The 16008-nt window shown below is 45.6% G+C and overlaps 1 protein-coding gene and 1 pseudogene across 1 annotated transcript in view; both read right to left on the reverse strand.

Moving 5' to 3' along the window:
- Positions 1-16008, reverse strand: part of LOC134328691 (NACHT, LRR and PYD domains-containing protein 3-like) — a 1194473-nt pseudogene that overhangs the window by 406804 nt on the left and 771661 nt on the right.
- The window catches only part of LOC134329419 (sodium/potassium-transporting ATPase subunit alpha-1-like), a 33382-nt gene that overhangs the window by 15569 nt on the left and 1805 nt on the right, over positions 1-16008 (reverse strand). Inside the window, exons 2-12 of the mRNA XM_063010675.1 lie at positions 9270-9389; positions 9125-9184; positions 7171-7374; positions 6974-7087; positions 6439-6573; positions 6227-6344; positions 5872-6140; positions 5475-5783; positions 2644-2778; positions 2370-2562; positions 2105-2280 (exon numbers count right to left, since the gene is read on the reverse strand). Of these exons, the coding sequence (XP_062866745.1) occupies positions 2105-2280; positions 2370-2562; positions 2644-2778; positions 5475-5783; positions 5872-6140; positions 6227-6344; positions 6439-6573; positions 6974-7087; positions 7171-7374; positions 9125-9184; positions 9270-9389 (1833 nt within the window). The remainder of the gene's footprint in view (positions 1-2104; positions 2281-2369; positions 2563-2643; positions 2779-5474; positions 5784-5871; positions 6141-6226; positions 6345-6438; positions 6574-6973; positions 7088-7170; positions 7375-9124; positions 9185-9269; positions 9390-16008) is intronic.

Here is a 16008-nt window from a genome sequence, read left to right on the forward strand (position 1 = left end):
ATATTTACTGGTAATTCAGTGTAGTTTATAGTGTTTATATTTACTGGTATTTCAGTGTAGTTTATAGTGTTTATATTTACTGGTAATTCAGTGTAGTTTATAGTGTTTATATTTACTGGTATTTCAGTGTAGTTTATAGTGTTTATATTTACTGGTAATTCAGTGTAGTTTATAGTGTTTATATTTACTGGTAATTCAGTGTAGTTTATAGTGTTTATATTTACTGGTATTTCAGTGTAGTTTATAGTGTTTATATTTACTGGTATTTCAGTGTAGTTTATAGTGTTTATATTTACTGGTAATTCAGTGTAGTTTATAGTGTTTATATTTACTGGTATTTCAGTGTAGTTTATAGTGTTTATATTTACTGGTATTTCAGTGTAGTTTATAGTGTTTATATTTACTGGTAATTCAGTGTAGTTTATAGTGTTTATATTTACTGGTATTTCAGTGTAGTTTATAGTGTTTATATTTACTGGTATTTCAGTGTAGTTTATAGTGTTTATATTTACTGGTAATTCAGTGTAGTTTATAGTGTTTATATTTACTGGTATTTCAGTGTAGTTTATAGTGTTTATATTTACTGGTAATTCAGTGTAGTTTACAGTGTTTATATTTACTGGTATTTCAGTGTAGTTTATAGTGTTTATATTTACTGGTATTTCAGTGTAGTTTATAGTGTTTATATTTACTGGTATTTCAGTGTAGTTTATAGTGTTTATATTTACTGGTATTTCAGTGTAGTTTATAGTGTTTATATTTACTGGTATTTCAGTGTAGTTTATAGTGTTTATATTTACTGGTATTTCAGTGTAGTTTATAGTGTTTATATTTACTGGTATTTCAGTGTAGTTTATAGTGTTTATATTTACTGGTAATTCAGTGTAGTTTATAGTGTTTATATTTACTGGTATTTCAGTGTAGTTTATAGTGTTTATATTTACTGGTATTTCAGTGTAGTTTATAGTGTTTATATTTACTGGTATTTCAGTGTAGTTTATAGTGTTTATATTTACTGGTATTTCAGTGTAGTTTATAGTGTTTATATTTACTGGTATTTCAGTGTAGTTTATAGTGTTTATATTTACTGGTATTTCAGTGTAGTTTATAGTGTTTATATTTACTGGTATTTCAGTGTAGTTTATAGTGTTTATATTTACTGGTATTTCAGTGTAGTTTATAGTGTTTATATTTACTGGTATTTCAGTGTAGTTTATAGTGTTTATATTTACTGGTATTTCAGTGTAGTTTATAGTGTTTATATTTACTGGTAATTCAGTGTAGTTTATAGTGTTTATATTTACTGGTATTTCAGTGTAGTTTATAGTGTTTATATTTACTGGTATTTCAGTGTAGTTTATAGTGTTTATATTTACTGGTAATTCAGTGTAGTTTATAGTGTTTATATTTACTGGTATTTCAGTGTAGTTTATAGTGTTTATATTTACTGGTATTTCAGTGTAGTTTATAGTGTTTATATTTACTGGTATTTCAGTGTAGTTTATAGTGTTTATATTTACTGGTATTTCAGTGTAGTTTATAGTGTTTATATTTACTGGTATTTCAGTGTAGTTTATAGTGTTTATATTTACTGGTATTTCAGTGTAGTTTATAGTGTTTATATTTACTGGTATTTCAGTGTAGTTTATAGTGTTTATATTTACTGGTATTTCAGTGTAGTTTATAGTGTTTATATTTACTGGTAATTCAGTGTAGTTTATAGTGTTTATATTTACTGGTATTTCAGTGTAGTTTATAGTGTTTATATTTACTGGTATTTCAGTGTAGTTTATAGTGTTTATATTTACTGGTATTTCAGTGTAGTTTATAGTGTTTATATTTACTGGTATTTCAGTGTAGTTTATAGTGTTTATATTTACTGGTATTTCAGTGTAGTTTATAGTGTTTATATTTACTGGTATTTCAGTGTAGTTTACAGTGTTTATATAAACACTATAAACTACACTGAATTAACGCTAAACATAAATAACACAAAAACTATAATAACGCTGAATATAAATAACACTACAAATACACTGAAGTAACACTAAATATAAAGAACACTAATTGTAAATAAATAAAGGTAAATAATAAATAATCATACCTTGATTCCGGCGCTCCTGCACTTGCCGACAGCATCAGGCACGGCAGCACGAGGAGGATCGATCATGGACATGAGGCCGATGAAGCACAGGTTCTCCGTGGGAAAGTTCACGTCCTCGGTGTCGAACTGGAAGTCCTCCGGGAACTGGTCGTCAGGGAGACTGAAATGGCAGAAACCTGCACACACAGATTACTGACCGTTAGCTGAACCAGAACAGGAAGTCTCTTCGGTGAAGCTAAAGAGAACAACCGAGACGATTCGTTACCCAGCACTCGCTCGCCCAGGCCACCCAGCTCTAGGTAGGCGTTCTGGAAGGCGTCCTTCATCTCGTCGTCCAAGGGCTGCTCTTTTCCCTGAAGCACGATGGTCGAGCAACGGTCCAGGATCCTCTCGGGGGCGCCCTTCATCACCAGCAGGTGCTTGCTCTCCCCCTCGTTGGTGTTCTTGTGGATGGACAGCTGATGCAAACATTAGCATAATATGAGCAAACCCGTATTTATAGGAGGGTGAAAACCAGATATTTTAGGACGCCAGGTTACCTGGTACTTGTTTGTGGAGTTGAAGGGGATCTCAGCGATCTTGTTGTATTTGGCTCTCATTTCTTTTACCGAACCACAGCAGAGCTCGATGCACTTCAGCAGGGCGGATTCGGAGGCGTCGCCGGCTGTATCTCTCTAAAATTAAAGTTATATATGATACGATATATAAGATATATATAAGTGGAAACACCTTTTTATTGTGTCGTCTCAAAATCGGCTTTTGTCCCGCCCCTTACAGACACACGGCCAATGTTGTGTCTGTGTAGGCGCCCGACTGGCAGATAGAGCCGAGATTCTGCAAGTGGCATCAATCGGCTTTTGTCCCGCCCCTTAAAGACACACGGCCAATCACGCGTCTGTGTAGGCGCCCGGCTGGCTATCGGCCTTTGTCCCGCCCCTTAAAGACACACGGCCAATCACACGTCTGTGTAGGTGCCCGACTGTCTATCGGCTTTTGTCCCGCCCCTTACAGACACACGGCCAATCACACGTCTGTGTAGGCGCCCGGCTGGCTATCGGCCTTTGTCCCGCCCCTTAAAGACACACGGCCAATCACGCGTCTGTGTAGGCGCCCGGCTGGCTATCAGCCTTTGTCCCGCCCCTTACAGGCACACGGCCAATCTTGTGTCTGTGTAGGCGCCCGACTGGCTATCGGCCTTTGTCCCGCCCCTTACAGACACACAGCCAATCACACGTCTGTGTAGGTGCCCTACTGTCTATCGGCCTTTGTCCCGCCCCTTACAGACACACGGCCAATCTTGTGTCTGTGTAGGCGCCCGACTGGCTATCGGCCTTAGTCCCGCCCCTTACAGACACACGGCCAATCTTGTGTCTGTGTAGGTGCCCTACTGGCTATCGGCCTTAGTCCCGCCCCTTACAGACACACGGCCAACCTAGCGCCATCAATCAGCCTTTGTCCCGCCCCTTACAGACACGCGGCCAACCTAGCGCCATCAATCCGACTTAGTCCCGCCCCTTACAGACACACGGCCAACCTAGCGCCATCGATCGGCCTTTGTCCCGCCCCTTACAGACACGCGGCCAACCTAGCGCCATCGATCCGACTTTGTCCCGCCCCTTACAGACACGCGGCCAACCTAGCGCCATCGATCCGACTTTGTCCCGCCCCTTACAGACTCACGGCCAACCTAGCGCCATCGATCAGCCTTTGTCCCGCCCCTTACAGACTCACGGCCAACCTAGCGCCATCGATCAGCCTTTGTCCCGCCCCTTACAGACACACAGCCAATCACACGTCTGTGTAGGCGCCCGACTGGCTATCGGCCTTAGTCCCGCCCCTTACAGACACACGGCCAATCTTGTGTCTGTGTAGGTGCCCTACTGGCTATCGGCCTTAGTCCCGCCCCTTACAGACACACGGCCAACCTAGCGCCATCAATCAGCCTTTGTCCCGCCCCTTACAGACACGCGGCCAACCTAGCGCCATCAATCCGACTTAGTCCCGCCCCTTACAGACACACGGCCAACCTAGCGCCATCGATCGGCCTTTGTCCCGCCCCTTACAGACACGCGGCCAACCTAGCGCCATCGATCCGACTTTGTCCCGCCCCTTACAGACACGCGGCCAACCTAGCGCCATCGATCCGACTTTGTCCCGCCCCTTACAGACTCACGGCCAACCTAGCGCCATCGATCAGCCTTTGTCCCGCCCCTTACAGACTCACGGCCAACCTAGCGCCATCGATCAGCCTTTGTCCCGCCCCTTACAGACACACGGCCAACCTAGCGCCATCGATCGGCCTTTGTCCCGCCCCTTACAGACACACGGCCAATCTTGTGTCTGTGTAGGCGCCCGACTGGCTATCGGCCTTTGTCCCGCCCCTTACAGACACACGGCCAACCTAGCGCCATCGATCAGCCTTTGTCCCGCCCCTTACAGACACACGGCCAACCTAGCGCCATCGATCAGCCTTTGTCCCGCCCCTTACAGACTCACGGCCAACCTAGCGCCATCGATCGGCCTTTGTCCTGCCCCTTACAGACACATGGCCAACCTAGCGCCATCGATCAGCCTTTGTCCCGCCCCTTACAGACTCACGGCCAACCTAGCGCCATCGATCGGCCTTTGTCCCGCCCCTTACAGACACGCGGCCAACCTAGCGCCATCGATCCGACTTTGTCCCGCCCCTTACAGACACACGGCCAACCTAGCGCCATCGATCGGCTTTTGTCCCGCCCCTTACAGACACATGGCCAACCTAGCGCCATCGATCGGCCTTTGTCCCGCCCCTTACAGACTCACGGCCAACCTAGCGCCATCGATCGGCCTTTGTCCCGCCCCTTACAGACACACGGCCAACCTAGCGCCATCGATCCGACTTTGTCCCGCCCCTTACAGACACACGGCCAACCTAGCGCCATCTATCCGACTTAGTCCCGCCCCTTACAGACACACGGCCAACCTAGCGCCATCGATCGGCCTTTGTCCCGCCCCTTAGACACACGGCCAACCTAGCGCCATCTATCCGACTTAGTCCCGCCCCTTACAGACACACGGCCAACCTAGCGCCATCGATCAGCCTTTGTCCCGCCCCTTACAGACACACAGCCAATCTTGCGTCTGTGTAGGTGCCCGGCCGGCCGATAGTCGAGATTCTGCAAGCGCCATCAATCGGCCTTTGTCCCGCCCCTTACAGACACAGCCCGTCTTTCGATTAGCAAGGGCTTAAAAGTAACGCTTGCTTGCTAAATTTCTCAAACTGTTACCACTTCCTAACAGAAAGGGTAGAAAGGGTTGGGGGGGGGGGGGGCAAGAGCGAGCGGGACCGGAACCCCCCTCCCCCCCCCCCCCCCAGACCGAAAGCAAGTACCTTAAGGATGGGGACGTTCTCCTGATCGGCGAGGAAGACGGCGCGGTTGCACAGCCCGGCGATCCGAGCCAGGCCGGCCCAGGTGGCGGAGCTCCGGTCGAAAGAGGTTCCGCTCTGGTTCTCGGTGGTGTCGGCCTCGTGGATCTGGTTGTCGAACCACATGTGAGCCACGGTCATGCGGTTCTGGGTCAGGGTCCCGGTCTTGTCCGAGCAGATGGTGGAGGTGGAGCCGAGCGTCTCGACGGCTTCCAGGTTCTTCACCAGGCAGTTCTTCTTGGCCATACGCTTGGCGGTCAGAGTCAGACAGACCTATAGAAAAAAAAAAAAAAGGGACCAGAGATGACCACATGGAACCAAGACACATCCGCTTATCCGAGCCGATTAAACTGATGCTCACGGTCACGGTAGCCAGGAGACCCTCGGGAACGTTGGCGACGATGATCCCGATGAGGAAGATCACCGCCTCCAGCCAGCTGTACCCGAGAATCAGGGACAGAATAAAGAAGGACACGCCCAGAAACACAGCCACGCCGGTGATGATGTGGATGAAGTGCTCGATCTCGATAGAAATGGGGGTTCTCCCGACTTCCAGACCGGATGCCAGAGTAGCGATGCGACCCATGACGGTCCGGTCTCCGGTGCTGATCACGACGCCTCTCGCGGTACCTACCGGAAAGCGCAGGACAAACATCGGACCGCTGACCGGGCGCCTGATTTCAAACGCATCCCAAACAACTGAAAGCGATTCGCACCTTCGACACAGTTGGTGGAGAAAAAGGCGATGTTCCGGGTCTCCAGGGGGTTGTCGTTGGAGAAGTCGGGGGTCCTGGTCTGGGGCTCGGATTCGCCCGTCAGGGAGGAGTTGTCCACCTAAGGGAAAGGGGAACAACCACAACTTTAGGGTGTTCTACACCATCACTAGAGTAGGCTGGAGCTCTTCTGGTGGTAGATGGGGCGTCCTCACCTTGCACCCGTGGGCGGAGATGATGCGCAGATCAGCTGGGATTCGGTCTCCGCCCTTGACTTCCACGAGGTCTCCGACCACCACTTCTTCGGCGTTGATGCTCATCTTCTCGCCGTCGCGGATGACCAATGCTTGCTTTAATAAACGAACGAAATAAACATTTTTAAAAATTTTATAATTCAATAAATAATTAATTCAATAAATAATTAATATGAATTAATCAATTACTAGTTAACTAATAAATAATTAATTAAATTAATAATAATAATAATAATTAATTCAATAAATAATTAATTCAATAATTAATTTATAATTAATTAATAATAATTAATCCAATAAATAATTAATTATAAATCAATTAAGTTAATTAATAAATAATTAATTTAATTAATTAATGTAATTAATAATAATAGTAATAATAATTAATTCAATAAATAATTAAATAATTTCCTTTGGGATAAATAAAGTATCTATCTATCTTAATAAATTAGGATTCAAAAAGAAGGAGGTGCCCCTAATCAAGAGGGTTTAATACCTGAGGAACCAGGTTCTTGAAGGAGTCCATGATCTTTGAGCTCTTGGCTTCTTGGTAGTACGAGAAGCACCCGGTGATCATCACCACCGCAGACAGGACGATACCCAGGTACAACTGCAGGGACAAAGAGAGACGGTTAAAGGACGGCGCGGACGTCGGGCGACGCTAGGCTGAGATTCGACGCGACGCCGAGTTACGTTATCGTTCGCTGGCTCGTCCTCGGACGCGGCCAGGATCCCGTACGCCAGGAAACACAGGAGGGCTCCGATCCACAGCAGGGTCGAGAAGCCGCCGAAGAGCTGCTTGCAGAACTTGACCCATTCCGGGGTGGTGGGAGGAGGGGTGAGGGCGTTGGGTCCGTCCCGAGCGAGGATCTCCTTCGAGCGAGCGCTGGTCAACCCCTAGTAATAGATATACACACACACATGTAATTAAAAAAATAATAATATATATACACACACACACACACACACACACACACACACACACACACACACACACACACATATATATATATATATATATACAGTTCATCACAAAAGTGAGTACACCCCTCACATTTCTGCAAATATTTCATTATATCTTTTCATGGGACAACACTATAGACATGAAACTTGGATATAACTTAGAGTAGTCAGTGTACAACTTGTATAGCAGTGTAGATTTACTGTCTTCTGAAAATAACTCAACACACAGCCATTAATGTCTAAATAGCTGCAACATAAGTGAGTACACCCCACAGTGAACATGTCCAAATTGTGCTTAAAGTGTCAATATTTTGTGTGACCACCATTATTATCCAGCACTGCCTTAACCCTCCTGGGCATGGAGTTCACCAGAGCTGCACAGGTTGCTACTGGAATCCTCTTCCACTCCTCCATGATGACATCACGGAGCTGGTGGATGTTAGACACCTTGAACTCCTCCACCTTCCACTTGAGGATGTGCCACAGGTGCTCAATTGGGTTTAGTCCATCACCTTTACCTTCAGCTTCCTCAGCAAGGCAGTTGTCATCTTGGAGGTTGTGTTTGGGGTCGTTATCCTGTTGGAAAACTGCCATGAGTGCCAGTTTTCGAAGGGAGGGGATCATGCTCTGTTTCAGAATGTCACAGTACATGTTGGAATTCATGTTTCCCTCAATGAACCGCAGCTCCCCAGTGCCAGCAACACTCATGCAGCCCAAGACCATGATGCTACCACCACCATGCTTGACTGTAGGCAAGATACAGTTGTCTTGGTACTTCTCACCAGGGCGCCGCCACACATGCTGGACACCATCTGAGCCAAACGAGTTTATCTTGGTCTCGTCAGACCACAGGGCATTCCAGTAATCCATGTTCTTGGACTGCTTGTCTTCAGCAAACTGTTTGCGGGCTTTCTTGTGCGTCAGCTTCCTTCTGGGATGACGACCATGCAGACCGAGTCGATGCAGTGTGCGGCGTATGGTCTGAGCACTGACAGGCTGACCTCCCACGTCTTCAACCTCTGCAGCAATGCTGGCAGCACTCATATGTTTATTTTTTAAAGCCAACCTCTGGATATGACACCGAACACGTGGACTCAACTTCTTTGGTCGACCCTGGCGAAGCCTGTTCCGAGTGGAACCTGTCCTGGAAAACCGCTGTATGACCTTGGCCACCATGCTGTAGCTCAGTTTCAGGGTGTTAGCAATCTTCTTATAGCCCAGGCCATCTTTGTGGAGAGCAACAATTCTATTTCTCACATCCTCAGAGAGTTCTTTGCCATGAGGTGCCGTGTTGAATATCCAGTGGCCAGTATGAGAGAATTGTACCCAAAACACCAAATTTAACAGCCCTGCTCCCCATTTACACCTGGGACCTTGACACATGACACCAGGGAGGGACAACGACACATTTGGGCACAATTTGGACATGTTCACTGTGGGGTGTACTCACTTATGTTGCAGCTATTTAGACATTAATGGCTGTGTGTTGAGTTATTTTCAGAAGACAGTAAATCTACACTGCTATACAAGTTGTACACTGACTACTCTAAGTTATATCCAAGTTTCATGTCTATAGTGTTGTCCCATGAAAAGATATAATGAAATATTTGCAGAAATGTGAGGGGTGTACTCACTTTTGTGATACACTGTAGATATGTAATGGATGTAATCGATTGAGGCTTACCCTGGTTAGATCGGTTTCGTACTTCACGCTGAGCTCCTCCAGGGTTAGCCTGTGATCATCCTAGCGGAAAGGCAAAGACAGACAAAGCGTTCAGCCAATCGCTAGCTGCTAACATATTAAAGAAAGAAAACGACTCCCGACTCACCAGGTCCACTTCCTTTTTGAGCTCGTCCATATCCTTATCCTTGTCCTTCTTGCCCTTGGACTTGGATTTCTTGCCCCCTTGCTCCGAGGTGGCGGCCAGCTCATATTGTTCTCGGCCTTCCTGTGGGGCATCGGAAAGCTCGCTTAGGATCGGTCCATTGTATACACGTTCACGAGTGGATCGCGAGTCAACTTCAGTCTCGTTAAATTGGACCGTATGATTAAGTTGAGAAGAGCAAAACTCTAAAAATCGCCAGGCGACACGGACGTGTCAAGTGAGTTCAAGGGAGTGCGGAGGGGAGCTAAACGGAACCGCCACCTGCTTTCAGGTTTGTTTTCAAGAAGACGCCAGGATCAACCCGATGTTTTCGGCTGCCTGTATTGACCAGGATAGTCAGTCGAGCGTATCGAAGCAGAGCTTTGCTTACGGCTACGCAAGTAAGTCGGTTTTAAGGTTGTTTCCACTACTTTCTGTGGTGTTGAACTCATTTCCCCGAGGGCCACACCTGCATTACGGTAACGTTACCTGCTCTTGGACCATTCTGTGTTGTGTCAAAATGCCAAATTTACACCGTATAAAAATCTAGTGGTGGAAATCTAGATCACTTTGCGGGTCACGAACTCGGCATGCATTGTGAGCGATGCAGTTTATGTACGATTTTACAGTGCATTTTAAGACATCGGTTACGTCGGTTTTATTCGCTTCTAGGGATGTAACGATACACACTACCCTCGATGCGGTGCGATTCACGATCCTGGGTTCACGGTACGATTTTTTCCCCGATTTCTCCCGAATTTGGCAACCTGGCATACAGCGTCAGTGACGTTCACCAGGCGAGGTGAATAGCACCAGCGCCCTCTGCTGTTTAAGGTGAAAATCGATTCATTTTACCTGTCAAATCGATTTAAATCGTGGCATTTTTGAATCGGTTATTAACTGTATTGTGGTAAATCGTTACATCACTATTTGCTTCCCAACTGTAAACAACTGTGCGTCAGAATGGAGTAAAACTACAAAATATAAACGGTAAAAACATAAAAAAAAATACTTGTGTAAAAATACGAATTGCTATAGTAATGCTAACAACCGTATTTAATTGCGGAATTACGGTAAATTCGCAACAAAAACGCTGTAACGCTCGTCAAACAATTACAAACAACTGAGAATATAAACGTCTACTATTTACAGGCGACGCTTCTGCGTCGGATTGCGAGAGAATTAACGTCTATTTATTATTGTTTACGCCGCCGAGTTTACCTCGTGTTCTTTTGCCGCTAAAACGTAAGTGACCAGGCTTCTTAGCCAATTTAGAGTTATGTCGAGTTCACGCCACACGACTTTCCAAGTCGTCGGGTCGGCGTACAGTCCACGCTACGCGATTGGATCTCTTGTAGTCGGGAGTCTTTCGAGTCGGTTTGGCTTTCACACTAAAAATGCACGTGGCGAGTAAAATCGAAGAGGAAAAATAAATGGATCCGAGTGGATTTGGCAACGCGAACAGCATAAATTGTTCTACAGTAAATTGGAGGTTAATAAATATTTTTGCAATGCAATGCAGCGTGAGGTCAGAAATACTGTAAATCGTGTGTGTGCGCTGATGTATTCTGACATAAACTACTGTATATTACGCCCGTCCCACCTTTTCACACCCCTCCCCTGCGTTTCCCCCTCACCCCGTATCTTGCGTTCTCTTTGGCTGTCGGGCAACTCGGATCCAGATATCCGACGGGCTAGAAATCTCGCTCCGGTCGGCAAGCGATCGTACGCCTTTCGAGCTCTCGCGGGCCACGTGAGATGGCGCGGCGGGTCGGATCTGGCACACGTGCGGTGGGAGCCGAGGAGCTGGTGAAGTCAGGATTTGAGGGAGGGATCGAGCATTAACAAATGGCTGGGTTGTTTACGACGGTGGGGAAAATACGCCAACGGTTAACGAGCACCGCAAACTATTTAGGAATTACGCGCGTCGACACAGCAAGGGTAATCCCTGAATGCACCACCAATGCTTGGAAATACATACTGGTGCCACCGCCATAGCTCAGCAGTTAAGACACTGTACTGAGCTAGCAATTGATGGTTGCCAGTTTAAGTCCCACTACAGCCAGGTTGCCACTGCCGTTGGTTGGCGCATGTCCCTTGGCCTTAAACTGGCAGCCACTGCATTTGGTCATTTGGACCATTTCTTTGAAGATACCCAACAGTCATCAGTCGACGGGTACTGGATAACCGACAGGGTTACAGCGTCCAATCAAATTCCAACACATCCCAGTGGTTAACTGCAACACCCGGTGCCACCACCTTAGCTCAACAGTTGAGGTACTTGACTGCCAGTTTAACTCCCACTACAGCCAGGTTGCCAGGTGTTGCCCGGCTTTTATGCGTTATTGGTTAATAAACGTTGCAGTAATGTTGAACAGGGCAGTAAGACGACAAACCCCGGGAGCAAACCCTGTGATTGGGCAACCATCGGCCACACGGAGCTTAGTGTGGCTCTCCAGTATGGGGAACTGGAAATGACCGGATTAGGAGATGGTTGTGATTTCGAAACAGGGCGTGACCTGACTCGGCAGTTTGAGGTCGGAGGTCGTGTGTGTAGATCTGAAACGTCGGCTGTTCATTTGCATGGCCTGTTTGCTCAAACAAAGCCTTGTGTGTGTGTGTGATCCGATTAATCATTAACATCTCAAATTCGGTCACATTGGTGAGTAGATTTACCACATAGAAGCACTTTGTAGTTGTACAATTACTGACTGTAGTCCATCTGTTTCTCTGCATGCTTTGTTACCCCCCTTTCATGCTGTTCTTTAATGGTCAGGACCCCCACAGAGCAGGTATTATTTAGGTGGTGGGTCACTGACATGGTGGTGGTGTGTTAGTGACCTCACCGTCACTGCTGGACTGAGAATAGTCCACCAACCATAAATAACCAGACGACAGCGCCCCGTGGGCGGCGTCCTGTGCCCACCGATGAGGGTCTAGAAGATGACCGACTCGAACAGCAGCGATAGATGAGGTGAGCGATCGTCTCCGACTTTACGTCTACAAGGTGGACCAAGGTGATAGAGTGGACAGCGAGTGGACACGGTGTTTAAAACCTCCAGCAGCGCTGCTGTGTCCGATCCACTCGTACCAGCACAACACACACTAACACACCAGCACCATGTCGGTGTCACCGCAGTGCTGAGAATCATCCACCACCTAAATAATACACACCTGCTCTGTAGGGTCCTGACCATTAAAGAACAGCACGAAAGCAGGTTAAAAAAAGGATGTAGAGAACAAATGGACTACAGTCAGTAATTGTAGAACCACAAAGTGCTTGTATCCATCCAGTGCTGCCAATAATTAAGACCGGTACGCCAGTACTCGAGGCTCTAATGCAGGGGTTCCCGATACGTGGCCACTGTTCTTTAATTCGCCCTTTGTTACCATAGCTACGCCTCGGCCCGAATACAGCACTGCTGACCTAGATCTAGTTTTCGTTCATCGGTAGCCAGTTTGCGCCATCGTTTTCGCATTTTTTTCCTTCCGTAACCTATTTTAACCCTTAATCCGACACCCGTATGGAGTCAAGCGCCTCTGCTGGACAATTGTGGAACTTGCCGGCTGAGAAAAAAAAAAAAACATCCAGATGTTAGAAATGTGCCACAAATTTGACGGCATTCTTGGATCGACCTACTTGTCCAACACGGAAGTAATGAGGTCTGAATATGGGTCCGCCTTCACCGATTAGGACTAGTAGCTACCGTCCACTACCGACTACACACCGACAGCGAGTGTAGAAACAAGGAGGTGGTCGATACGTCAATCGCACAGCGAATCTAGAAAGTTCTCATTCATCGGTAGCCAGTTTGCGCCATTTTCTTTTTGCATTTTTCCTTCTCTAACCTGCACCGTTTGTGAAGATGAGAGCGCAACCGAGCACAAAGACACCGATTTCGAAATTTTAACCGTACGATCCGACATTCGGATGGAGTCAAGCGCCTCTGCTGGACAATCGTGGGACTTTCCGGCTGAGGAAAAACATCCAAACGTTAATCCGCACAACCATATACAGCTCGCGGTGTTTTACGCGGACGACTTTCACTTTTGCGCAGCGTGTTTGACGCCGCGTGCAGGTGACGTGAAGAATCTGAGGGCTGCGTCCCAAATCTCTTCAAACATAAACAGAACTTAACAGGACTTGATCCGGGTCCTTTTTGCGGACGGTTCGATGAACGCTACGTGTTTGGACACGTCCGCCGCTCCTGCGGACTGAACGTATCGGTTTAGGACGCGGCCGAGATTTTTACAGGCACAAATTACAGGCTTATGTTCATGTATTTTTGTTTATTATTATTATTTATGACTTGATGACCTGATGTTTCAGGTTGCCTGTTTACATTTTAAAAGTAAATTGATTTATTTTTGATTTATTCATTTCTGCATTTAAAAAATGTTAAACTGTCCTGTATGCAAGGAATACAAATGTACAGTTTGGTTTAAGAAACGTCTTATTTAATCTAATATGTATTTGTTTTGGCTCTTCGTTAAAGCAAAAGTATTTCTTATCCGATTACTCGATTAATCGCTGGAATAATCGATAGAACACTCGATTACAAAAATAATCGATAGTTGCAGCTAGGGTTGGGCGGTATGACGATATTACCGTATACCGCGGTATTCAAAAATGGTGACGGTATTTTTTAAATGTGAAGCGCCTAATTTCTGCTTCAGGTTTACCTTGAAAACTGAGACTCTAGGACATGCGCGCATCCACAGTGAGGGAGGGGTGGGAGGGGTAGGCGGTTGGGGCTCGCTGATTGGCTGTCGGGTGATAACACAGAGAGACGAGTGAAGAGCCACACTGGCTAGCGTTAGCTGTGAGCTAACAAGCAGAAACTGAAAAACGGCTCGTCTTTTAAGCGCGTGCGTGCGCGGACGTGTACTCATTTACTAAATATATCTTCAGTGTAAATCGAGCACGAGTGTTGAGAAAAAGGAGCAAACAGTAATAATAACGTTACGCCCAATCCGCTGTTCTGACTCTCGTCTGCCATAGATTTTCCTGCCTATGTAAGAACGAACTATTTTTTCCTAAATAAAAGCGCTATGTTAAGAAAAAAGAACGTCTCACCTGTCGTGTGATGTGAATTATAAAATATATTGTCCGGCCCTTTAAGAATGTTAAGCGCACTATAGGGCGTAGGGAGCGAGTGTGTAGGGAAGAGATCGGATTTGTACCGTTTCCGTGCTCGAGTTTCGCACCGAGCTTGTGTGACATGTAAAGTAGCGTTCTCGTTAACCACTCAAATGTTTGGACTTTGAATTATTTTAACATTATTTTACATCACCGTCAACATTTACATTCATATTTTTTGTTACGGTATAGAACTTAATTCTGGATTACAGGCTTAACTAATCGTACACGTTCATACACTTTTAAGAAATATCTGTAACTATAAACTAACCAGCTAACTTTTGAAATATATTGAAGTGTGTAGCTGCTATTATTCTGTTTTGTGTGGGCAGAGAGAGATTACAATGCCAAAATGTTATGTGTTAATGTTTGTGTTAAAGTGTAATTGATACACGTGCATTTATACTTACGCGTATTTATTACAGATCAGACAAGATAAGCAATGTTTGACGTTCAGATTGTTAAATCTTTTTCTAATAAATCATTGAAGTGTGTACACTACAGTTTGTCCGCGACACAACTTTCTTTAACCAACGTACTGTAGCTAACGTTGGTTCATGTTCGAGTACCTGTCGGAAAACTTCCTAAGCGATCGCCATCTTTTAGGTTCGATAGCTAAGCTAACGCATTAAGTGCAATAGTCAATCGGTGATCTATTACGAGTAACGTTATATAACTTCACGTTATTATTTACTCACGTTGATGAGAGCATTCATTCTAAACAATAAGCCTCATCCACTTAATGATAGCTAGTTAGCTCGGCAGATAATTCAGTTAAGATATTTAACCCATAAACGTTATGGTTTAGTTGGCATAGCCGGTACACTATTTGTAATAAACGATGATACACGGCCTTCAGTTTGTGATCATTAATACAGCTTTCTCTTTCGCTCTTTCTATTAATAGCACTAAGCAATGGAGTGTGGATGATTTTGACCAGAGATGTTCATGCACCCATCAGATGGCTGAGGTCTTCACAGACAGCATTCATGACATGTTATAAATGTTTTTGACTTCCAGAGTGAGAACTTCTGAAACTTCAGATATAGCTGGCTCTAGCTCAGTGGTTAAAGTACTGGACCAGTAAACAGAAGGTTGCCGGTTCGAGCCCCTGAGCAAGGCCCTTAACCCTCAGTTGCTCATCATGTAAGTCACTTTGGATAAAAGCTTCTGCTAAATGCTGAAAATGTAAATGACATTGCAACTTAAACAACGTAACAGAGTTTTGTTACGTTAAGGCCGAAATGGAGGGTATGACATGAATAGTCGTTGACTAGTCGACTAATCGGAAAAATAATCGTCAGATTAGTCGACTACTAAAATAATCGTTAGTTGCGGCCCTGGTCTGAATATGGGTCCACCTTTACCGATGGTCCACTACCGACTACATGAACCTGAAATCACCAAAACGGTGCACGCCAGCATACTAAATCCTGGGACTCTGACCTTCCCCCCCCCCCCCCCCCGGTTGCCACGGGCACAAAAGCCACACCTCTCAAAGGGCGAAGTCACGTGCGAAACCGAGCACCCTTCATTTTAGGATCCGGTTATTAAGTAGCCAAG

Source organism: Trichomycterus rosablanca, chromosome 15 (genome assembly GCF_030014385.1).
Source record: "Trichomycterus rosablanca isolate fTriRos1 chromosome 15, fTriRos1.hap1, whole genome shotgun sequence".
NCBI lineage: Eukaryota > Metazoa > Chordata > Actinopteri > Siluriformes > Trichomycteridae > Trichomycterus > Trichomycterus rosablanca.